This window comes from Pholcus phalangioides, unplaced genomic scaffold (genome assembly GCF_987345545.1).
Source record: "Pholcus phalangioides strain wild (caught in Gottingen) unplaced genomic scaffold, Ppha-v1.0 ptg000042l_1, whole genome shotgun sequence".
NCBI lineage: Eukaryota > Metazoa > Arthropoda > Arachnida > Araneae > Pholcidae > Pholcus > Pholcus phalangioides.
The window spans coordinates 17,674,619-17,699,785 of record NW_028301628.1 but is presented as its reverse complement, the minus strand read 5'-3'; the positions used below and the strand labels follow the sequence as shown (position 1 = coordinate 17,699,785).

The window sequence follows — 25,167 nt, the reverse complement described above, 5'->3', positions numbered from 1 at the left end:
TACCACCATGGCTGAACAGCAAGAGAGCGATCGAATTCAACCTGTCCACGCGAAATTGCCGACATTCTCGAAGGACAGGATCAAACTTTTTTTCGTCCAGCTCGATGCTGCCTTCAAGATCAACCATGTTACTGCCGAAGGAACCAAGTATAACTACCTAGTCAACTGCCTAGATGTGGAGATCTTGTCAACGGTAAGTGACATTGTTTTCGATCCTCCCGCATCGGATCCGTTCTCGAAACTCAAGGAGAGACTTCTCGCGAAAGATTCATTCAGCCGCGAAAGAGGTCAAGATATTGTTAGAAGACCTATCCCTAGGTGATCAGAAGCCTAGTACGTTGCTACGTAAAATGCGCGAGCTTTCGACAGGGCGAATCAGCGATGAGACTTTCCTCAAAAATTTGTGGCTTCAACGGCTACCAAAGAGTATACAGTGTTAGCTGCCAGCAGCGAAGAACTGGACAAGCTAGCCGAGTTAGCTGATCGAGTAGCTGAGCTCACCGAACCCAATTACGGTCATGTAGCAGAAGCCTTGTCTTGCTCGGAAATAAGAGACCTTAAACTGCAAATCTCGGAGCTGACTAAAAGAGTTGAGCAGTTGGGCAAATATCCGAGGAATAGCCGGAACCGCTATCGAAACTCTAGTCGAGACCGACGTTATTCTGGTTCTAGGAATCGCTCGCGATATCGAGACTCCGATGAAAACCCTAAAGTGTGTTATTATCATAGCAGGTTCGGAGATAAAGCTTCCAGATGCAAGTCCCCCTGCGCTTACAACGCTCAGAATATTCAGGGAAACGGTCCAAGCCCCCCGCAGTAACGGCATGCGGTGGCGGCGATAGCAGTCTTCACCATAGCCGTTTGTTCATTATGGAAAGGAAAAGCGGCATGAAGTTTTTAATTGACTCTGGAGCTGATATATCAATTTTACCTTACGAAGGCAACGGCAAACCGACAACTTTTGAGCTTTTCGCTGCAAATAGTTCCCGTATATCTACCTACGGTTTGAAACTCCTGGAATTGGACTTGAACTTACGGCGGAATTACAAATGGCATTTCACCCTCGCTGACGTTGAGAGACCAATTATCGGATCGGATTTCCTTGCTCATTACGGACTCATCATCGATATCAAAAACAAGCGACTTATAGATCCGCTCACTTCTCTCACGTGTAAAGGTTTTACTTACAATGGACCTTCGACAACGATTAAAACAATCTCAGGAAACGGTGCTATAACTGAAATTTTGAAGGAATTTCCCGAATTAACGAGACCTCGTCCGTTTTCGAGAAAAGCTTCCCATAATACCTTGCACTACATAGAAACTAAAGGTCCTCCTGTTTTCGCAAAGCCACGCAGATTGCACCCAGCTCAACTCAAGATTGCCAAGACCGAATTCCAGATGATGTTGGACCAAGGTATATGTCGTCCATCCAAATCAAACTGGGCTTCCCCATTGCACATGGTTTCAAAAGGACCGAATGAGTGGAGACCAACTGGTGATTATCGAAGTCTGAATCGAATTACTGTGCCGGATAACTACCCAGTGCCACATATACAGGACTTTGCGCAGAATCTGCATGGATGTAAAATTTTCTCTAAAATAGATCTGGTCAAAGCATTTATCATATTCCTGTAAATCCCGACGACATTCCCAAGACAGCAATCATAACTCCCTTTGGTTTGTTTGAATTCGTAGTCATGCCGTTCGGACTCTCAAACGCTGCACAAACGTTCCAACGCTTCATCCACGAGGTGCTACGTAATCTCGACTTCTGTTTCTCGTATCTTGATGACGTGCTCATCGCCAGCCATGACGCAGAGCAACATCACAAGCACCTTAGAGAAGTGTTTGAAAGACTCGATAAGTACGGACTGACAATCAACACATCTAAATGCGTGTTCAATGTACCAGAAATTTCCTTCCTGGGCTATTTGGTCAATGAACACGGCTCGAAGCCTCTTCCAGACAGAGTTCGTGCAATCCAAGAATTTCCTCTTCCAGAAAACATCAAGCAGCTGCGAAGATTTCTGGGAACTTTGAACCTTTACATGCGATTTCTACCATCTACAGCAGCTGTGCAAGCACCACTTCATTCCTTCTTGTCCAGCACCAAGAAGAATGACAAGACATCAATTCCTTGGACTCTTGAGACCAGACAAGCATTCGAAAAATGCAAAACTCAGCTCGCTAATGCCACTCTTTTACACCATCCTTCAGCATCATCACCATTAGTTTTACATGTGGATGCCAGTGATTTTGCTATAGGTGCCGCCTTGCATCAAGTATCTAACGATAATCAGCTACAACCACTTGCATTCTTCTCGAAGAAGCTTTCAAACGCACAAAGAAGTTATTCTGCATACGATAGAGAATTACTTGCAGCTTATTCTGCTGTCAAGCACTTCAGGTATATGCTAGAAGCAAGACAGTTCTGCATTTGTAGTGACCATAAGCCGTTGGTGTATGCGTTCAGGCAGAAACCAGAAAAGTGTTCATCTCGCCAGCTACGACAGTTGAACTTTATCAGCCAATTCACAACAGAAATTCTTCATATAAAAGGTGTCGAAAATATTCCAGCTGATACTCTTTCTAGAATATCGACCATTTCTGTACCCACACCTTTAGATTATGTGCAACTCGCAGCTGACCAAGAGAATGACAACGATCTCAAAACCATCTTAAATTCTAGTGAATCATCTTTACAACTGAAGAAACTCAGCCTTCCTGACGCAACAGCCGAAATTTGGTGTGATGTGTCAAACGGCAAAATAAGGCCTTTTGTACCAATTTCTCAGCGACGACGAGCGTTTGAATCATTGCATTGCTTATCACATCCTGGCATCCGAGCAACATCAAAACTGCTGAGCGACAGATTTGTTTGGCCTTCAATTAGATCTGACTGTCGTGAGTGGACTAGAGCATGTATTCCATGCCAACGCTCTAAAGTTCATCGACACACTCGATCCGCGCTGGCTGAATTCAAGGTACCTAACAACCGATTTCAGCATATCAATCTTGACATAGTTGGTCCATTACCATTATGCCAAGGTTCTCGGTACCTCTTAACGATGATAGACAGATTCTCCAGGTGGATCGAAGCCTCTCCAATGCCAGACCAAACTGCCGAAACAGTCGCCAAAACATTAATTGCCACTTGGTTTTCAAGATCCGGCATACCGCACAGGATCACCACCTACCAGGGCAGACAGTTCGAGAGCCAGCTTTTCCAAAGCTTGAGCAGATATCTAGGATTCCAACATCATAAAACGACTGCTTATCATCCACAAGCAAATGGGCTGATCGAGAGACAACACCGATCGCTGAAAACTGCCCTGAGATGCCGTATTCAATCGAATCCTGCTTGGGTTGATGCTCTTCCATTCACCCTACTGGGTCTAAGAGCAGCAGTGAAAGAAAACCTGGGATGCTCTTCCGCAGAAATCCTCTACGGAACTCCATTAACAGTTGCCCGGCGAGTATTTTTCCAAAACACCAGACGTTATACAATCCGATTTCGTCCATCAAATCCAAAAGCTAATGCGTTCAATGAAGCCCGTGCCTACAACAACTCACGGATACACGCCGACGTATATTCCTAGTGATCTGCAATCCGCGTCGCATGTCTTCGTACGCAACGACGCACCACATCCTGCCTTACAACCAACATATCAAGGCCCGTTTCCTGTCAAAGATCGCAGAGAAAAATTTTTCGACATTGGCATCAATGGGGCAAGCAAGAGGATCTCCATTGATCGTTTGATTCCAGCTTTCCTTGGAAATAGCTTTAAGGTACCTTCAGAAGTGCCCATACAGCCATCCAGTACAGCGTTGCCAGCACAAGCAGTACCAGCAACTGTGACTCGCTCCGGTCGTCACGTCCACTTCCCCGACAGATATTCGACCACAAATTTCGTTGACACTAGGGGGGAGTGTGTAGTGACCGATCATAAACGATGCTCTGTGACGTCGCGATGTCACGTTTTCTCGTTATAGCGTTTTTCGCCTTGCGATGGATTTTAACCTAGCAACAGATCGCCAGAGAGTTTTTCGAACGTTTTAATCAGTTGATTGTATTTCGTCGTACAGAATGGATGTCGCGTATAACTTGTCCGTGTGTGTAAATAAAATGTTCATGTCTTTAAAAATGAAATTTACATCTTCTCATTGCCGTCGCCTTTAGACTTATGGTACCAGTGATGCACTTAACAGAGTTTCTTCAGTGTTCTTTTTCAAGATTAATTATATTTTTGTTGGTGAAGGGGTCCACTTGGCCTCGATGATTGGGGCAAGGGGAACCTATGGCTGGTTGTGCTTTAAAATCATTCGCAAAATGATGGTCATAAATGATTCATAAATATAAATAAAGGGGAAAACATTCATCTGAACCATAAAAAGCCCAAACATGCCATTATTATATAAAGCTAATTAACAACCTTAGTATGCAGAAAACTCACAATGTTAATTAAAAACTTTGGTATGTAAAAAACTCAATGAAATAATACCCCCACCCCCGTAAATATTAACTGACAATCGTATGAGACCAATGAGAAGAGTAGTGTGTTAATTTTCCCAGACTGTCAAACTCGAGGGGTGAAGAAAATGACAGAACATCATTTCCAGTCATACTTTTGTCTTGAATGCTGGGCCATTTAAAGGTTAATGTAGTACCTTATCTTCTAAATTTTGCTTCCGACAAGTCTTAACTTCGATCAGTTGCCCAACAAACATCTTTACTGACTTTTCATTTGTGAGGTTGGCAAGAATGCAGTCACCAACCTTTGCTTCTGGAATGGGGTTTTCAACAATATCTATGGAGTTATATTGCTCCTCTATTTCTCGGCACTCATCTTTTAGGTCTATAGAAGAAGCTAGTGCTGATTCAGGAACTTTATCCCTTTGTTCAGTTTCATACCACAGTTGATAAATCCTACGCAAGTAGTTACTACGCTAGCGTATATTCATTGGGTTCCATTTGCCCCACCACAGGAAAAAGCGGGGGAGGGGGATGTGATCTTCTTAATTCCTACTCTACCTGAAGAAATATCATAGTCGGGTGAAATAATAAGAAAGGATCACCGAGAAATTTCGATATTATATCGAATCGAACGTTTAGACATGGTTGAAAGGTAAAGAGCACACACACAACAGAATCAAAAACCTAACTTCTCCATTTGAAGTCTCCTTGTAACCTTATAAGATCAGCTACCGCACTAAAGTACATTTTTACTAAAACATAAAGTAAGTGCTGAAGAAAAATTCCACCAGAAGCGAATTGAATTTTAAATTTAAAGACCATACTGCCTAAAGATGAGATTCCACTTACCTTAGTGTACTTTACGGCTTATAACTTGTATTTAAATTGTTTAAGGATATGGGGCCATAAGAAAAAGCAATTTAAAAAAGTGGATGCCGTTTGATAATCTCCCAACCTTTAACGTTTTTTTTTGTTTTTGAAAATTCCTCATCACTTCATTAAGCAACAAAAAAGAGTCACACAATTGCAGAACACGTATTTTTCTTCTTCACTCTGCGAATTAGAGGTGTAACTAGGATTTTTGTCGGTTGCAAAGAGAAAGGGGTGCTGCAAATTTGGTTTGGTTGCTCTGCTCTCACTGTAAAATTGATAATTTTATACCAAAATGTTTTTGCATCAAGTCTTAAAACTTGAAACACGAATCAAGTCTACAAGTCATTAGATGGTTGTTATTTCAGTTTCTGTAGTAACGGGAGGATTCAATTGTTCAATAACTTGACAAGGCTGCTTTTCTTGATCAAAATACCCTTCGCTATTTTCATATTCAGTAATACTGACTTACTCGTATATGCTCCGAGTACCATTCAACGTTAGACTGATAGCGATTAATAAATCTGGTTCAAAGGCCTCGGTATGTTTTGTGAGAACAGAACAAACATCAATTAGCATCGTACTTTATTAAAATTCTTGCCAGCACATTCAAAATTTAACTTTTGTGATTCTTTATTGATAGTGCGTGTACACGAGGACCCTCAGAAGAGCGGCAAAAAAAAACACACACACACGCACACACAATGGTTGATCTAGAGCAGAGGTTTTCAACGCATGGTCTGCCGAGCTTTTTAATAGCATATCTGTTTAGTATAACATAGTGGTTAAATGTCGAATCTAGCTAAAATGTCGAATGTGGCCTGCGCTGTATCAGAGTGAAAATTACTGATCTATAAAAAAACAGACATTTGATCTGGTCGAAGCGATGGTTGCATTTTTTTCGATGAAAAGGGTGTTAATTTGGTTCTATTAAAAATTGATCTGAGCCCTAGCGAACTCCATTTTAACAAGAAATATTTTATCATTGCATATCTTTGGTTCTATGAGGTGCGCATTAAGTTTCTTGGAAATGAAAGACGATATACCTCGTATATATTCCCAGTCGACTGATGTCGAATTCGATTCAATTTTGATTTTAATAAAATAATTTCCCATTTTCATATATTTGCATCTAATTGCTTACGTGATCAACATTCGAACTTCTCCCCCTCGTCATCGAAAGTAAGCAGAGGCAAAACCGCCCCCTCTCGAAATTATTGCTTGAAGATTTATTGAATAATTCGCATGCATTTCATTCATTTTTATTATTGTTAATACAACCACATTTGAATGATTCGCTTATCCTGCTAAAAAAAATTACGTTTGTGTGGTGGAATTGCCATAGAACTGTATATGAAGCGATTTCTTGTGTCTTTATTTTAGGTCGATGGAACGGAAGGAAGAGAAGTCATTCGAAGATTGCCGCCGGTGGTTTCGTCGTCCGTCGTTATTCGGTCTTCATCGCCGTTACGTTCGAGCGATCATCCTACGATACGACTGTCTCGTCGTGTGTTCGCTTGTATTTGAGACACGAAGAAATTCTTTGTTTTGTTTATTTTTATGATATACATATATATATACTATGTTTATCGAACACTGATCGTTGTGAAATATTTCCGGCGCAATTTTTTTAGTCTTTCTTCAGGGTCTTTACGCCGTGATCGTCACCGTCATTTGAGATATAGAGCCACACGAAATAGGAAACGATGTCTTCGGTTTGCAAAGCAATCCGACCCGAAAAGCGAGCGGGCAGTCATAAGTCTAATATATAATAAATATTCCGAAATGATGGAATATCGAACGAATTGGCACAGATTTCGATGCTTTTTGTTTCTATGATGATTGATACTCGCTCTATCCATGGGGAGAAGGAAAGAGAAAATTTTCTATTGCGATATAATATATCCTCCTCATCTCGTTGCTCAAAGCCACCGACACTTTTTACAAACTTCAAGCTTCGTACGGCGAGCGCCGTCTTTATCCACCACAAAAAAAGAAAGCAGCGTTAGACCGTGTTTTCAGCATTTCGAGCATCAAGAATAAACTTTGTGGCTGTTATACCATAATTGTTATCAATTATAAATATGGAAATTATCTCGTATATGTTTCGGACGAAGAATATCCTGTTAGTTCGTATGTATACCTAAAATAATTTGTTTTTTCTTTTTGTTAATAAAACTCAATGAGATATATTTATTCATAAAGCCGAGTTTCTATTTTTTAACTGAATCTTGTCGTAATTCTATTCTCATCTCATCTCATTTGTCAGAAATGGATACATGCAGATTTTATCACACGTGCAGCGAACAATTTGAAAAATATCAAAACAAAAACAGAATTAGCATTCACAAGTAGAATGATAGATCACTTTACGGGTGTAATTCGATTCAGAAAATCATTTGTATAATTTAATACTCGTATTACGAAGCAATTTATTCATTTTATATACAGTGATAACTCGATATAACGATACTCTGCGTACCGAGAAAAAATATTCACGTAAAGTGTTAGTTTACTAAGATTTAAAGATGCTACCTCTCGATGTGATATATGAAGAGTTAGCATCTCTCTCTCATCAATTATCATTAGGCACCACCAAATTTATATAGTCAAACCTCGTTAGTGCGTCACCCGAGTAACACGTCGCTCCGCTTACCGGACCACTTTTTGGAAATCCCAATTGTCCCCTACTTCGCCTAATGAGTCACTTTTGTGAAAGCACCCTTTCGAAAATTACCATTCAAATCGGAAACTCTCGTATAATATACACGATAAGTTCATCGTTCACTCTCGCTGTGTCAAAAATATATTTTATCTAGCATTTCTCAAACAGAAGCCACTGAGTAAGTAAGTATTTTATCGATATGCACTGTAGTGCCAATCAAGAATGGCAACAAGAAGGAAAACAACACAGAACAGAAATAAAACACACGCATAGAAAAAATTAATCGCGATCATAACAAAATAAATGAATTATTGAGGCGGGAGGGACAAAGCTATAGGGGGTGGGGACTGGGGAAACCACATACATAAATATAAAAAAACAAAAAAAATATTGCATTACACAAAATGGGAAAATATTAAATGATCGAGTGAATAATCATATTGATTTAAACAAAAAGGGGAATATCATATCAGAAAAAAAATAAATAGAAATAACATCACATGTAATGACCGGCACAACATTGTGGAGGGGGGGGGGGAGGGAGATTAATTGTGGACTTCGATGAACGTGATTATTTTCATAATATTTTCGATGTAGCAGAAGATGTCGCCACAGAATTCTCGAGAAGGGTCCAAAAAGAGTCCCCAAAAGTTTTCGCGTATATATTTATATTTAAAAGTTGAAAAACGTTAAAAGTTGTATGTAGCGATTAGAGTGGACATTTGGGTTCAAATAAAGACACCAGGTATGGAATTACAGAATAAACACGGGTCTTCAGGTTTCGAGACCTTTGGATGTATAGAGCACAAAAGGGGAGATTCTTAATCTAGCAAGGTTTCTACGAAAGCATAAAGGAATATCATATAGTAAATAAGGTTGGATTAGAATATTATAATCGAAAATGGTAGCGCATTAATGCGAGCAGATTCAGCCTATCCTCATGGATCGAGTGATCAATAAAGGTGCGCATAACGGACTCGAAGACCGACGGCACAAGGGACCGTTGAGGCAAATTCCAAGTATCTGGTCGCCCAAGTGTGTTGAAAGAGGATCTCAAGGTATTGACCCTATTTTCGTGATCTGACAGGTGGCAGAGTAAAGAAAAAAATATTTTAGGAAGCCTGTCGTTATCCATTTTCATTAGCCTTGAGGATCTTTCTAAGAAAAAAATGTTTGAACTTTTTCAAGAGCATCGGTTTGGGAAAGGGCCAGCGTAACATAGTACATAATAGTCGGACAAGACTATCGAAAAGTTTGAAGGCGACATGAAAGGAAGGGTTTTAGATTCTTCGGAGCAGATTTAATAGCTCTGCTAGCGCCGCATTTGATTTTTTTCACCATTAAATTTCCCATCGGGAGACCATTACTTTTGTTGTAGAAGCCACTGAAGCCATCTCCATCTGTATCTTTTACTACAGTCTTGTTAACAGAATCCATATGTCAACGTTGTGCTATTTCTTATTTGGAAATGGTTCAGAAGGGTTTTTTCTTTTTTTTGGAGAGGCGGTTTTTGGGCAGCTTTTGCTAAAAAAAGCAGTCTTTTTTTTTTTAGGAATTATAAATCAGAGAAAAAAAACGTTGTTACCCTGGTGTTCACTTCAGAAAAAAATCATGAAGTTTATTTTTCTAGTGTTTCCCAGACATACACAACATAGTTTTCTGTATCCGCTCTCGTCAGAATGTTCTCCGAATTCAAAAAACTTCCTTCATCATTAAAGACAAAGCAGCGTTAGTGGTTGAATATGCAAACACCAAACATGGCCCCCGCTCTGTCCCTTGTGGGATATAAGCAGGATATCTTGCGGCTGGGCCATGCTGGAAAAAAGAAAAAGCCCCGCTATCCACCAAGACCACGGGCCGACCTCCGACCCTCGCAAAGGACTACAGACATTAACACCAAACATGACCCGGCTCTGAAGCAGATTGCTTGGCGGCTGGGCCATGCTGGAAAAACTCTCTTGATGTCCAGGCCCGGCAGGCATCCCCGGCTCGTAAGCCACAGGACCCAACCCCGCCGAGGCCCCCATCGCCTCCGACTCACGCACCCCCAAAGTCCCCGGAAACCCCCGCCAAGGAGCCCGGGCGGATCACCCGCAAGAGGACAACGAAAACATCTCGCCTTCATCACTGTACTCTGTCCCCAATCATCAGCCAATCTGCAACACCAATTTCTCTCATCTTGTCTTCTGTATGAAGGGTTTTTTCATAGGTCCGAATCTGAAAGTAGGACATGAAAAACAGGATACATGTACAAATTCAGGTCCAATGAACTATAAATATGTAAGTGGGAATTATCGATATTGATCAATTGCTGGTATTAATAATATCACAAGACTAAAGGAGCCGGGGGTACTTTTCATTGCCAGTTAGAGCCATATTTAGATATGGATATTATAGTCCTAATGATGAGATCAAGTCAGGAGAAATTACAAAGTTCACTTGAACATACAAATTTCAGTTGCGCACTAGTGGATTCACCGGCGGTATACATTGGAACACATGAATATATTGATGAATAACAAAAATTATGGCGATTCATAGCAGTTGAGAAAGTATATATAATGTGATTATAAGCAAGTGTCCGGGTACAGAGTTTTTATAACAGATGGGCTCTGGGAATGATCTAGACAAAAAGCGATGCCACGAAATGTAAGATATATAGCGAACATACATGATGATATGGTGTAAACATTGTATAGTATATATCATGCATAGTAAATGCACATGAAATGAGATAAAATTTAATTATGCGTATAGGACAACATCTACAAACTACGCATGATTCAACAATAAAAATTTAGTCAACAATTCAATCAAAAATAAAAATTCAATCGACAATGCAATCAATAATAAAATTCAATCAGTAATTCAATCAATAATTCAATCAATAATTCAATCAATAATTAAATTCAATCAATAATTCAATCAATAATAAAATTCAATCAATAATAAAATTCAATCAATAATAAAATTCAATCAATAATTCAATCAACAATTGCGCTCAGCCCTTCAAAGCAGAGTAGCAAAATTCAAACAGGATATTATTAAACATTGAATCTGAAGTATATGCTTTGGATAAAAGAATATATCATGTATGAACATGGAACGAATACATACTGGCATCACTAACAATGAGAATGATAAATTTCATCAAAATATTACTATATATATTTTATAGCACATGGGGTTAGGAAAGCCGTCGCAGTTATGGTACATAGTCTGAGTCCGAATCAGAGTCCAAGGGATCTTCTCTGTCTTGATATGCCATAGGTCTCGGGAAGATGTATAACTCTTGATTATTTTCCATAAAGTTGATAAGATTTTTAATCTTATTATAACTGCCAGGATTTTGGAAGACCTTCAACTTCCAAGACTGTGTATCAGCAACAGGGATTTGTAAGTGGAAGTCTTTGGTCAACGGGCAGGCTATAGCGAGTGGTTGAATATGAAAAATCTGGAATGACAAAACTTTCATTCGCAAAAATGAAGGGAATACCCCCGTACAAGTTTGAAAAAATGTATCATGGCATCTAACAAGTTGATCCTTTCGGCAGCGCACGATGGGGTTACAAGGTGCAAGATATTTATAGATTCAAACTTTAAAGATATCGAATAATGCCTGGTTGAATGGTTCAAGCAAGCTACGGCTTGCTCGCCGATTAAGAAGCTTGTTAAGAGTTCGTGAATGAACTAATAACGAGGTACTGTTTTACTACAAGTATATTGCAAGTGTTTGTGGGTCCTCAAAGTTAAATAAAAGTTATCAGGGTTGTGTGAATCCAGGGTTACGCTAGCGCGTCTACTCAGGAATACTACCATGCTATACAATGTATTGCATATACAGTGCGTCAAGTCTCACCACAGAGCAACAGGTGTACTACACAGCACACGATTCGAAATAACACTACACTGTAGTGCCTACAACGGTACAAATATTCAATCATTACACTTCACTCACAATTTGAAATACAGATGACAGCACTGAAAAATCAGGCACATACGCAATCACATTTCTGCCACAACTCACTCGTTAGTAAATTGTCAATGGAAATAGAATTTTCTATACGTTTCGTAGAATTCGGTTGGAAACTTCACGTCATAAACAAAAAACATCCGATGAAAATAGGAACTTTTAGAACAAATATTTAAACCTCCGTGAAAATAAAGGTGTTACGGATAATGTCTCACATGTCCTTGAAATGATCAGAGGATGAAACAATTTGCAGGACGTTACACATTTATTCACAGAAAACAGCTATTTACAGTTATTCACAAGGACGAACTACAAATAAGAATCTCGCATTTGAGGATAAAGTACAACAACTCTGACGACTCTCAGGATCACGGTCGAAGCTTCGAGAAAAAGATTCCAGAAAACTCCATATCACAGTTCCCAAATTATTGGCAGCGCCACCAGACCTGCAAAAAACCAACGTTCCAAAGAATCTGGATCGTTCGCGCCGTACCTTCGCATCTCTCGTTTGGCAACAGGACATCGCCCAGTTTGTAAATTTTGGGGGTTCTCAACAAAATGCACTATCGATAATTTTCGTAACAAAGGCAGTTCTCACGAAAAATGCACACAAACATTGCAGGTAAAATAATTTGTGAAAGTTACAAAATACTTGCAGCTTTTTCTCTGTCACGGTTGATCAAAAACATTTTTTCCCTTATTTAATTATTTGTCGATTTCCTAAACACACTGGTGACTAAAGTTTCACTGGAAATTGTCAGTATAAGCATAGGGGGGGGGGTTTACATGAACTCTTCCTCCTAATCAGATTATGGTCCACCACTCTATCTCAATAAAGAGACATGAGCAGGTGGTCGAAGAAGACCTGGTTCATGCTGGAAGCTGTGCGTGTATATGTTTCTGAGTAATGCTTCTATTTATAGTGCTCCCATTTACCATCTATAATTCGAACTATGAGTAAAATATAATGGCTGAATATTCGTACCGTTGCAGGTGGGTTTACATGCCCAAAATTTCAGAACAGTTCATCAAGTACATATTTAAAGCAACTCCAAAGCGTCCTATGACTTTTGGCTGTATAGTGTATTTTATAAAGAAAAAAATCACATTTGTGCATGATGGAATGTTAGCATTATTTCTTCGGATTTTAACTTCCTTTGGATGAGTGTTACAAATTTTTCGAAAAAACGTTTTTTTGCTATTTCAAATTCGTAACTCACATTTTGCAGAGAATTCCATTTTGAATTGAGAGCACTAACTGATATTCCATTGAGTCTATTTCATAGACAAGGATGTCTATATATACCTGATGGAATATTAGCGTTTTTGCTAGATTTCAACTCCCGCTGAGAAAAAGTAGGTAATAATTTTTCTTTTCCTATCGGAAAGTGTCATTATGTAGAGATTTTGATCTAGAATAGGAATCGCCAATTGACATTTGTCCAAGGCTATCTCTTGAAGAGGTAATTTCATGTGCATACAAGTCTACCTCATTTAAAACATTTTTTTCAATTGAAAGTTCTTTCTACAACAAATGGTTGAAAAGAGAAGAGCCTGAGTAATGACTTTTTGGACAGTCAGGTGATTATACACGACGACGCGATTTCTCAAAAAGATTTCCTCCTCAAAAACCGGCGAACATTAACAATAGAAGGGCCGGACTAACGTTTTAAGGACCCCTGGCAGTCATTTTGAACTGCTGCTTCTTTTTAGTGCAATGTATTTGATCACGCCAATTTTTTTACAATAAAAAATATCAAGCATTATACTAAATTGTTAATTTTTTAATTTTGAAGAATTTTACCTTTTTTTTGAAGCATACAAGGTGTCTGTAAAATGACTCTCGATCTTTAAATACGAAAATATAGAGGGCGGGCAGCTTTTGACAAGATTTATCATGAAAAAAGGCAGTTGAACATTGCACTTCAATGCACTTCATATCAGCCTCAGATTCATCGTCTGAAATATAATTTAGTGCTGATAAAATATCATTATTGATCTAATACATCCGTCTTCTAAGAGCCATTTCTACACATCGTGGATGGAACCCGTGTTTCCTAGGAAGCTTTCAAAGCAGATAGTGGCATAAAGAGTTATGAAATGTAAAACTAAAACAAAAACTAATCTTGCCAGGTGAACGATCAGAAAAAAAAAAATGTTTCCTCAACTTTAATTACCTTTAATTACCAATAGCTATAGCTAAAGCCTGCATTTACAGGTATTAAAGTTTTGGAAATTTTAGAAAAGTTCTTTTATAATGCTTGAAAAATGCAACCAATAAGCGTATCTGTCACATTCGAATGAATGCAACCAATAGGCTTATTGGTTGTTGTTGTTGTTTTTTTTCATGTTTTGTGGAAGATCTTTTATCAAACTTTTATATTATAATCCTGGTATAAATAAGATACAATGCTTTGATTGTGGATACATGAACTTTTGTTGTCCCTTTGAATAGGCTTTTAAATTGCCTAATAACATGATGCAACAGATAGCACTGATTTCTTTATTTTTTCTAATCGCATGTTACTCGTGAATATGCGTTGCGCTGTGTGTGTGCCATCAATGAATGATAGGGAATAAACTTAAAAACAAAAGTATACATCAACACCACCGCGAGGAGGAAACTTATAAAACTTACATATAACAGTCAAAACGACCGTCTTTGGCCGTTGTAGGTACAGTATAAAGCCGTTCCAGGGTTAAGGATATCTCCCGAACAAATTCTGAAATGTCTACAAATTTTTGTTCACAGAGACGAGTACAGAAATAATGAACCACCAAAAAGTGAGTATGTACGTCAAATACTGTAAAGATTATAGAATTTTCGAAATCAAAAACAGTCAAAATAACTGCTCCGACCGTTCCAGGGTTAACGAAGGGACTTCGAATAACTGTCAAGCTATTTCAATCATAGAGGACTTACTTAATTACTAACCGAAACGGCGACCCAGTCCATATTCCGAAGAATTTCTAACCGATAGGTCACCGCCGGGGTAAAAAGAGTGTGATAGGGACAGGAAGAGTCAAGAAGGTGTGAAAAATCAAAGTATCGTATCGAAAAATACACGCGTACAGTTGAAAGCAAGGGCTGCTGGGAAGAAATGTACATTGCTTACAAAATTGGGTATGCATAAAATACATACCTGGCACCACCGGAAAGGGGGGGGGAAGTGCCTGACATACTGTGCAAAAAAAAAAAAAACTACACCGAGATGCAACCTGCGGAAGGAACAGAAAAACAGCTGCCGGGGGAAGAACCCACACGCAGGTCCGCCGCACCTCAAATATCCAATACTACACCGCTTCATGAAAAAAAAGGAAATGTTTCACGACTGTTTCCCCGATTGTTAGGGAAAAAAACTTTTCTTTCTCTTTCGGGAAAATGAAAAATTGGGGAGCCATTCGTGAGTCTACTTTTTCAATTTCGTAATATAGTGATGTAGTGATGTTGATAAACAGAAATTCATCACCCGTCTATCAAAAACGTTTTTCGATCGTTGCTTAATGTAGTTTAGTTTCCTGTAATGGTGCCAGATAATACCTATCTCACGAAATCTCGATGCTTCGTCGATAACCATCCATGGCAATAACACTGAAAAAAAGGAGAAAATCTTTCAACTCGTCGCCATTTGTGTTTTTTTAACAATATGGCATGACTCCTGACTACCTCTAACGACAGAAATTGGTCATCTATATGATCGTGGTGTCAGTGAGTCGTTCTAATGCTCTAATGCATACTTTTTTATTTTCCTTTCATTCTGCAAGTTTTTTTTCCTTTCTCAATCGAACAGAAATTCGTTCTATTCGATTCGCTCGTAAGCTTTTGGGAAATGGTGAATGTCATTCGGTGCCCTAAATCTGGAAAGAAAAGTCAGAGCATGGCTGTTAATGTCCGCTCCAGAGTAAAAGGTGCTCGGATTTTCCGAAAAGTACGAAGATTCAAAAAAGACGAACCCGTGTTCGGGCAGAAGTACCTGAAATTCATTGTATGCTTATGCTGCGTCATCGGCTTCGTTTATCAAACGACGAAATTCCTTGCAATGTACCTCGAGTATCCGGTAGTCCTGGATATTCAAATACAGAGACCGAACTATATATCCGTACCGTCCTTAACGATTTGTAGCAACAATCAGTAAGTTCGAACCTTACAGATCCTACTTATAAATATTAAATATTTTACGTTAAATATATGTATGTGTATGGCAGCTGAACGATAGATATCCTTGATCGATAGCTTTTTGTCGATTCGTCAAATGTACTAAAGGACATTTTGAGATTTCGTGATTTTGAAATCAGCTCGGTCTTCGTCTGGATTTCTCTTTATCAGAGTTATGTCTTTAACTTTTCTAAGACAAATAGCTTCAAGGTGATTGCATAGCTTATGATTATCCCAAAATATTCGAGTATTAAGTGCACCAATCTTACCATGGAAAAAAGTGTCAAAGAAATCCTGTTCGCCATGGTCTATATAAATTGCGAATTCCGGCCTCATTAGCTCTACTGGGCACAAAATGGTCATTGTGAAAATCGAATCATTTTCGGACAGCTGATCCTATAAGGAGCTCGGGGTCCTAATAATCTTCCCAATGTCCTAGAGTCGGGTACCAAAGTCTGGACTTTTCATTAGCTCTCCAAGGTAAATTTATAGTGCAAAAGTAATTAATACAGTAGTCATCCCGGGTACCTTGCCCTCTGTCTTCCAATTTTGGATCCAGGTCCCCAATTTAAATCGGGGACCTCCACTTATCAGTGTTTTCATCCACTTGAAGTTTTTTATCGATTTTTATCATAGTTAAATGTAGTATTTCGTTTTATTTTGTTATCGTCAATTCGATTCAGTGATTTACTGCTAAAGGGCATTTTTAGAGAAATTTAAAAAAGCTCAAATACTTTTGAATCCTTTCCAACTACCATAAAGTTCCTCATCCCGGATTGAATTAATATACTACAACTTTACCACACACCGACTCCAGTCATATCACCATACAGCAATTTACTACCGATAGAGCTGGGTAGGAAATGAAGGGCGCCATCTATTGGTCGTCGCCCTCCCATGAAAGAACTCATTATCTATGTTCTTTTCCTAAGGTCGAACCCGCGGACCTGACGGACACCTTCATAGTGGTAGGCGAGCATATTACTCCGTCGCAAATTGATATACTAACCGAATGGGTTACCAGCCCATTTAAGCCTCAGACCCGCCCCCCCCCTTCCGAACTGCTTAATGCGGCTGTAAAAGAATAAAAATATTTTTGAATAGCGCAATACTTTTGATTTACATATCACTGAATGATTCGGAAAATGGTTTCAATTGAATGAGCGATAAGTGATTTTATCCGAAGGAAATAGTTTTCCATTAAAATAAACGGAAAGCCCAATTAAAAGAATAGCATAGCTGATGGATGGTCTCACCCGTAATCTACTTTGTATCCTTTTCAAATCACCGTCGTTGGCGGTGTACTTCACAAGGATGTCCTAATTAATTACACATTATATACAAATACAGCACTGAAATATTCACAGGTGGCGATCTCTAAATATTTCACACAGTTCGGTCAGGATGTTAGGATGCTATCTTTCAGAAAAATCTCCTACCTAAACAAAAAATTTCCAGGGGCGTCCGCATATATTTTACGGTAAAAGTGATAAACCAGTGCTTTTGCATTATCACCGGGTCATCTCTGTCAAGTTTGGAAAATTTTACTACGTTTTCACTTAAAAAACATTGCACTTTTATTCTAACGTTTGTTCATAATTCCTCAAAGAAGTTGCTAAGTTTAATAAATACTGAAATTACGTTGATAAATAATGATGTACTTTGATCATTCTTATTGCTGGCAATGTAATTTTCTGCGCATGATTGAACAAGTGCGAATTTCACAACTTTAAAAAAAAAATGTCAGTCCGTATCTGCGGATTTCATGGTTTATTTTTTTAGAAAAGGTACCAATTCTACTACGTCCGGTAAAGATGACAACCTGCTGTAAAACATTTTCATAATACAGCATTTGTTAAAAAACATTTCTAAAACCCCATGATCTATCTCCAAGAAAAACGAAACCAACCAAATATAAGTGCTTTAAACTCTATGTGGTCCTGTGTTTGTTTGTTTTTTTTTTTCCTTTTTTTTAATATACGTGGTCATTTACCCCCCCCCCCCCCATGGTAAAAAACCCATTATATATTCAACTTTTTACTTTTTTTTTGTACGTGTTTTTGTGAAATTCCAGTACAAGGTACGGCTATGTATAAGTAGCACAATAAATACTCTGTCTAGAAAGAATTAATTAATTGTCGATGTCAGTTTTCTGAGTGTTTCTGAAATCTTACGTGTTCAGAAATTTGTAAAAGCGCTCCAAAAAATTGAGGGGATTGGATATAAAATTCAATGTAAAAGTATTTAACATTGCGAAGCAAGATTTTTTAAGGTTAAATGTATATTTAATTGATCATTTTGGTTAATTAAAACCCCACTCGAATAATTGAATTGCTGCGTTGGTGTATTGTTTCGATTAAAAATATGCTAAGAAAAATTTCCAACATGTTTTTACGGGTGTAAATGAGAGAGAGAGAGAGAGAGAAAAAGAGGGATTAAATTTAAACACATACAATAAATAGCCAAAATAAAAAGCCGTATTCAATTTGGGTTTATACAAAAACTGAATTTGAAATAAAGTAACCAAAAATCACAACATCAATCTCAGACAAAATAAATTCAGTTGATATTATGCAAACAAAAATGAACACAAAGCCGTAGAAAATTTAAATTTATAACATTGTGATAAGAGTGGACTCCCTGAGAAGTCGCAAAAGACTTTATCGAAATAAAAACGTCTTTATGAGGAATTTATTTTCATTTTTTCCATGAAATAAGAATATGTTAAACCTAAAAAACTACCTTAAAAATAAGCAGGGCCGGCGCCAAACATGGGGTGACGAGTCAGCCGCATGATTCCAGGGGCGGCATTTGTTATGAAAGATTTATTATGACGGTGTTTTCACTCTCTCATTTTTACACATCGAAATAATTTTGAAGGGAAAGCGTGAGTGGATTAATAAGCGCAGCTAAATAAAATACTTTTCAGTGTTGAAATGCTATTCAACTCTTTGCTATTCAATGATTAATTCATCTCAACGCACCTCCTTTCTTGCACTTCCAAACAATGCCACCTAATCTCCAGAGAAGCTGGTAAAAATTAGGTTCCTTCTCTTTTTTTGTTAAGGATCATTTCGCTCTTTATCAACATTTTTTCAATTGATTTTCATTTCTTTAGTCGAGTCCCCCCAGCACAGGTTTCGATTCCTTGTTCATCTTCCGACAAATGCCTCCTTCAGCCAACACCAGTATCTAAAATCTCTTAGAATTTCTAGTGTGGTGTTGTTTGGCTCCGGAATGTTCTGTGACTGCAAATGTGTATATACCCCTATATCTGTTCATATCGGGGTTTCCAACGTTTCTCGCGGAGTCTTTGATGGTTACAAGACTGTTCCGCGGAACCCTTGATGATAATGAGGCTGTTCTACAGGACTAAAACAAATTTTTGAATATTTATCCAAAAAAAAAAAGTGACACTACTGCCGTCCCAACAACATCATAGCCTCAGGGGAAATTATAGAGAACCTAGGCAGCACACCTCTTAATATACATATTTATTGTCATAAATCATTGTGCCAGATCTTATCATGGGAGCTCCTATTCAACTGAGGTCTCTGCATTGGAACCCCCACAAAGCGAGCGGATCTGGCAGGGCTCCTGACTGGGGGGGGGGCGATATGATTTACATCAAATGTGATTCTTTTTTTGTTTTTCACATTACAAATTCATATTAGGGGGGGGGGCGTGAAGAGTCTAAGCTGGGCACCCACCAAAGGAGGCCTAAGGGCTCTATTGCGGGATGTGGGGCCATGAGTCTCCGTTCCGTGCCCGGTTGAGACTCATGAGGTTCGAGTCCTGTGGATTAGGAGGCATATTCACGAATCAAGAGCTTTGATTATAGACATCACCAAGCGGAAAGCGCCTGTACAAGAACTCTGACATATGACTTCTGAAATAATCATGATGCTAATCATTGAATCATAGGGTGTTCATCTAAGTTGCCGGTGAATATCTCCTGGTATGAAATCAAGTATCTACCTTCAATGGTTTAAGTGCACTATGACCCCCATAAGGGTAGGGCTGGCAGAGATTCAGCACTGGAGCCGGGACAAATCTCATTGTTTTGTTTTACACTATAAATTCACTTTAGAGGAGGCCCACCAAGGAAAAATTGTATTCTTACATGAGAAAAACGTGCCCTTTAACTTTCTTTTTCTACATGGGGAGGGGGGGGGGGGTGCATTGCTTTCTATTTCACCTGTACAGACTTCTTTCTCTGCTCACAGAATTCCGATATCTGTGTGGAATGAAACGGGCAAAAATAAAATTTCATCACCAAAAATATGCCTTCTAGAAATATTGAAAACAATTATACAGTAAGTTATTACACGTGAAACAAACATACCCGGATGCGGTTCTCGTACAAGAATCGTGGCTTTCGCCGGCACGCAATTTCAAAGTTCATACATATAAATGCCATAGGCTTGACCGCCCAACCTACCAAGAGGGGGTGTCCTTATTCTTATCAAGAGGAATTTTCATATTGAGACAGTTGATCTTCCTACATCCACAACTTGTGAGGGCATCGCTATTAGGGTACATCACCCAAATCAACAATCGATGGTAATCTGTTCCTTCCACAAGCCACCACGAAATCGACTCGATATCACCTTAGTAAAAGCGATATTTAGAAGTAACAGTAATAAGCCCATATTTGTAGCTGGTGATTTCAACTCTAAAAGCCAACTTTTCAATAGCAACACAACAAATCAGGATGGTAGGGTGATCGCAAATTTTTGTCATTCAAATATGATTGATGTTCATGCGCCGCAATCATCAACACATTATCCCTACAACCTTCAGCGTAGGCCAGACGTACTTGACTTTGGTTTGACAAAATACCTACTACACGGAGTCACCATTTGGGTGTTCACTGCTCTCGAATCTGACCATAATCCGGTACTATTCGAGATTGACAGTGGTATCACCTATCAAATTCCATACGTGCTTCATACAGATTGGACTAACGTCCGTACAACACTGGAAAATGAACCACTCATTGAGATCAATAGTTTGTCAAAAGAGAACATTGATTTAGCAGCAGAAAAAATTACTGAGGTAATTCAAAATGCCGTAAATAATTAGACAAGGCGTATTAAGCCTTTTAAAAATTATGGCATCCCTGAGGAGTTGAAGTGTAAAATTAACTTTAAAAATCAACTCCGAAGACGAGTACAGCGTACGAGAGATCCCAATCTCCGTAACATGCTGAACCGTATGTCCAGAGAAATAAGAAACAGCCTCAAGGAATATCACTCTCAGAAGTGGAATGATTTTCTTGATGAGGCTGATGTATCGGATGGGTCTCTCCGGAAATTAATTAGAATTTGTAAGCCCAGACCCATCAACATCAACAGAATACATGGTACAAATGGTCTTATATACACTGATGAAGAGATGGCGGAGTCATTCGCTAATACATATGAAGACCAGTTTTCACCAAATAGTAACCAACCGCCTATTGTAGAAACACACTTTGAACAGGTGGTTAACAACTTTCTACAAAACAACCAGCCACATAACATCTTGACGGCTGCTCCCACTGATCGTGAGGAGATCCTCGAGATAATTAAAGGACTTAAAGATAAAAAGGCACCTGGGTATGATAATATTACTAACACAACTTTGAAGATACTTCCATCTAATATTATCACCACATTAGTAAACATCTTTAATGGTATGTTGGAAATTTGTTATTTCCCGTATAGCTGGAAACATGCCATTATTAGTCATTCCAAAAACTAGGGAGATAAGTCTATTTGCGAATGATTTTCGCCCGATCAGCTTGCTTCCGGAATTGTCCAAGATTTTTGAACGAGTTTTTAAGGCGAGATTATCTTTGTATCTGGAGGATAACAGCTTTATCCGAGATGAACAACATGTCTTTCGTAGCGGACATTCTTGTGTAACACAACTGGTCCGTGTTGTGGAGTACATACAGGGTTCTTTCATCCACAAGGATTATGTAGCATGTTTCGATTCAGACATACAGAAGGCCTTCGATGAGGTTAAGCACTCAACACTGATTGCCATTGTGATACTTAGAAGGTTTCCCTCTCACTTTATACATATGATTCACAGCTACCTCAGGGATAGGACATTTCAGGTCCGTATCAAAAACGCCCTCTCCACTAGACGTCCACTTAAGGCATCTATTTGTCAAGGTTCAGTAATTGGCCCAATACTCTTCAATATTTTTATTAACGATTTCCCTGCTCCACAAAGAGGAATTTTAGCTCCTTATGCTGACGACTCGAAAATCCTTATGGCATCCAGGGACCCTCAGCAAGCTCTGAGGAACTTACAAGAAATGGTCCGAAGGGTCGAGATCTGATGTCAGTCAGCTACATGCAGTGGTCTTAAACGAGGGTAAATGCAACTTCATATGGTTTGCAAGAAGGCAACTCCCTCCGAACACCACTATCACAGTGAGGCGGACCATATTACAACCCAAGTCTCAGACAAAATACCTTGGTGTTATTTTGGATAAAAAGCTCAGTTTTAAAGCTCGCATTCATGAGGCGAAAGTTCGAGCCGCCAAGGCTGCAGGACTTCTAAACAGAGTCTGTTACACACGCTCTGCACTTGGCCTCAGAAACAAAACCATTATGTACAAGTCAGTCATTAGACCAATTATGTACTATGCAGCACCATGCTTTTCCACAGCGAAACCCTCTGTCATCAAACAATTACAAGTGCAGCAAAATAAAATACTTCGGCGATATACCGGGGCACAATGGTATATCAGAAATCTTGACATAATGAAGGATTTGAACATTGAAACCATACATGGCAACTTAGTCAAACTATGTAGAGGATATTTCGATAGAGCTGAAACATCAGAATATCAGCACATAAGAGGCATCTTATTCTGCAGGAGAGGTGTTGAGGTTTCTTCGACCTAAGAACATACTGGCCTGATATGGCCCCAATGAATTGGTTTAGTTTTGTAGAAATTGTAAATAGTTTTAATTCTCTCTTCATTGATTTGAGGCATAGTGTTGCATGTATACTGAACGCCTACCCATATTCATCGCATTTAATCTTGTATCCACATGTAATCTTGTATTTAATCACGCAATTCATTAGAATGAACATATATATACTCTGTTGTAACCATTAGGTGCAGTATTCCCCTTTTTTGTCAGTTATTTGCTGAGATAATTGACTGGTTTTGTAATTGCATATGAAATGCGTTCTTGAATTTTAATACTTCACTTCCTTCGCGCGGACATAGCTCCACAAATTTCAAATTTCTGTGATAAGTAAGCCACAACTTACCGAATTCATTTTTTCTAATATGATCTCAATTAATTTGACGTATACTGACTCTCTGAGTACAGCATGGGCTGTAAATTTATTACCTTTTATTGACACGCCTCTTATACACGTACACTCACTCACACACTCAACTATCACATACAAACAGTAACTTCCTCATCCAGCTCGTACGGAGCAGCATCAAACAGGAAAGCTTATGGGAGTCTTAAAGACTCGGTACGCCTTGAGAAAAGGTATCTACCTCAGTCAGTCAGTCAATATTGTATCTCATTTTTTTTCCACATGGCGCATTAGTCTAAATCTAGTCGCTAATACCAATCGAGGAATTGTAAGTTTTACATAGTAGGTGGCGAAAGGGAGTTCTAGGTCATTGATGTTTTTCTCACTTGTACATTCAGGGTGATTCTAAATTCACGGGAGAAACTAGAAGAGGTGATATAAGACTCCGTTAAACAACATTTTTTATCACAGAATGTATCATTGAATCGCAATAGCAAAGGAGGTAGATGGTGTTTTAAGAGTGTTTTAAGAGAGTGCCCAACAGCAGCACTTCACCAAAAACAAATATCATTTTTCCGACGGATTGTCTGCGATACGTGCTATCAACCATTCGAGGATGCATAAGCAACTTCGGATTGGATTGGAGTTTTTCTTATTGGTGCAAAAGACCATCAAGATTTTGCTGCGCCAGTGATCAAGCGATACAATGACTGATGGTAGAATTTGCATTACCCAAGTTTGAAAATGAGAAGACCCAGGGCCGCAACTAGATGATTTGTCAGCTGGGGCAAGCACGCATTTTGACACTCCCTTGTAATGTTGAAGAAGAGGTTTCAGGGTTAAATTTATCCCCCCCCCCCGCCCGGTCCAGTGTCCGTTGCACCACATCTCCCTGAACCCTGCCCTGAGAAGACCCACCACATTACAATACCCTACACCCTAGTCACGAGCATTTGCACACGCAAGATCGGCCTGGCACATTGGGTTTGAGGAGCACAAGGAATCTCCCAGAGAGAGTTCGATCTACTAATCTTCAAAAGCGTTTTAAATTAACAGAAATGGATAAATATAACATGCAGTATATATATATATATATATAAATATTTATTTTTTCTTTGAATTCAGAATAAATACATCAGTTTATTAATTTTCATTTTTTCGCATAAAAGTGCGCATTTGCGAAAGTTGATTGGATACGATTTTTCTTCGCAGTTTTTTTTAGTAAATTTTATGCAGGATTTTAACGCGTCATATGATACATATGTGCTAAAAGCTCAATTAATCACTTTGCAGGGTAGACATTTTTCCAAAACCCATAGGACAAAACAGGGGTGCCCATGGGCGTCCCTCCTTCTTCATAGGGGAGTTTATATTGATTTGATAAGTTTTTGAGATTTGAAATTGTTTTTATTTAGGAAATTCTCCCGCGACATCTTAAATCCTCAACGTTACCCCCCCCCCAAGGGGGTAGTAACCAACACATTTTGGGAATCACCGTATCAAGGTAATAGATGTGAAGAAAGAAAACATTTTACAGAGATGGTCGTACCTTAAGCACGGCGAAATATTTTTCACCTCAGGCAGCACAATTTCTAGGACCGACCCAGATCCTACGCACTCAATAGTCAAAAGCAAAGCGCAATAATTAGAAATGATAATTTCTCTCCTTTGTTTACACATGCAGCAAAATTGAAATTTCCAGAATCAGACCTTCTAATCTTCTAACCTCTCAAATGACGCGAAAA

At 38.9% G+C, this 25,167-nt stretch overlaps 2 protein-coding genes across 7 annotated transcripts in view; both read left to right on the top strand.

Annotated features, from left to right (window-relative positions):
* Nucleotides 1–7,536, top strand: part of LOC149064563 (nephrin-like) — a 144,973-nt gene extending 137,437 nt beyond the window's left edge. For all 6 annotated transcript variants that reach the window (XM_089255448.1, XM_089255447.1, XM_089255449.1 and 3 more), the window contains one exon: nt 6,731–7,536. The gene's annotated coding sequence lies outside the window, so the exon portion shown is untranslated. The remainder of the gene's footprint in view (nt 1–6,730) is intronic.
* LOC149064564 (uncharacterized) lies at nt 8–820 on the top strand. Its single transcript, XM_089254608.1, has 2 exons — nt 8–287; nt 426–820. The coding sequence occupies exons 1-2, from the start codon at nt 8–10 to the stop codon at nt 818–820; spliced, it is 675 nt and encodes a 224-aa protein (XP_089110734.1).
* Nucleotides 7,537–25,167: the final 17,631 nt, after the last annotated feature.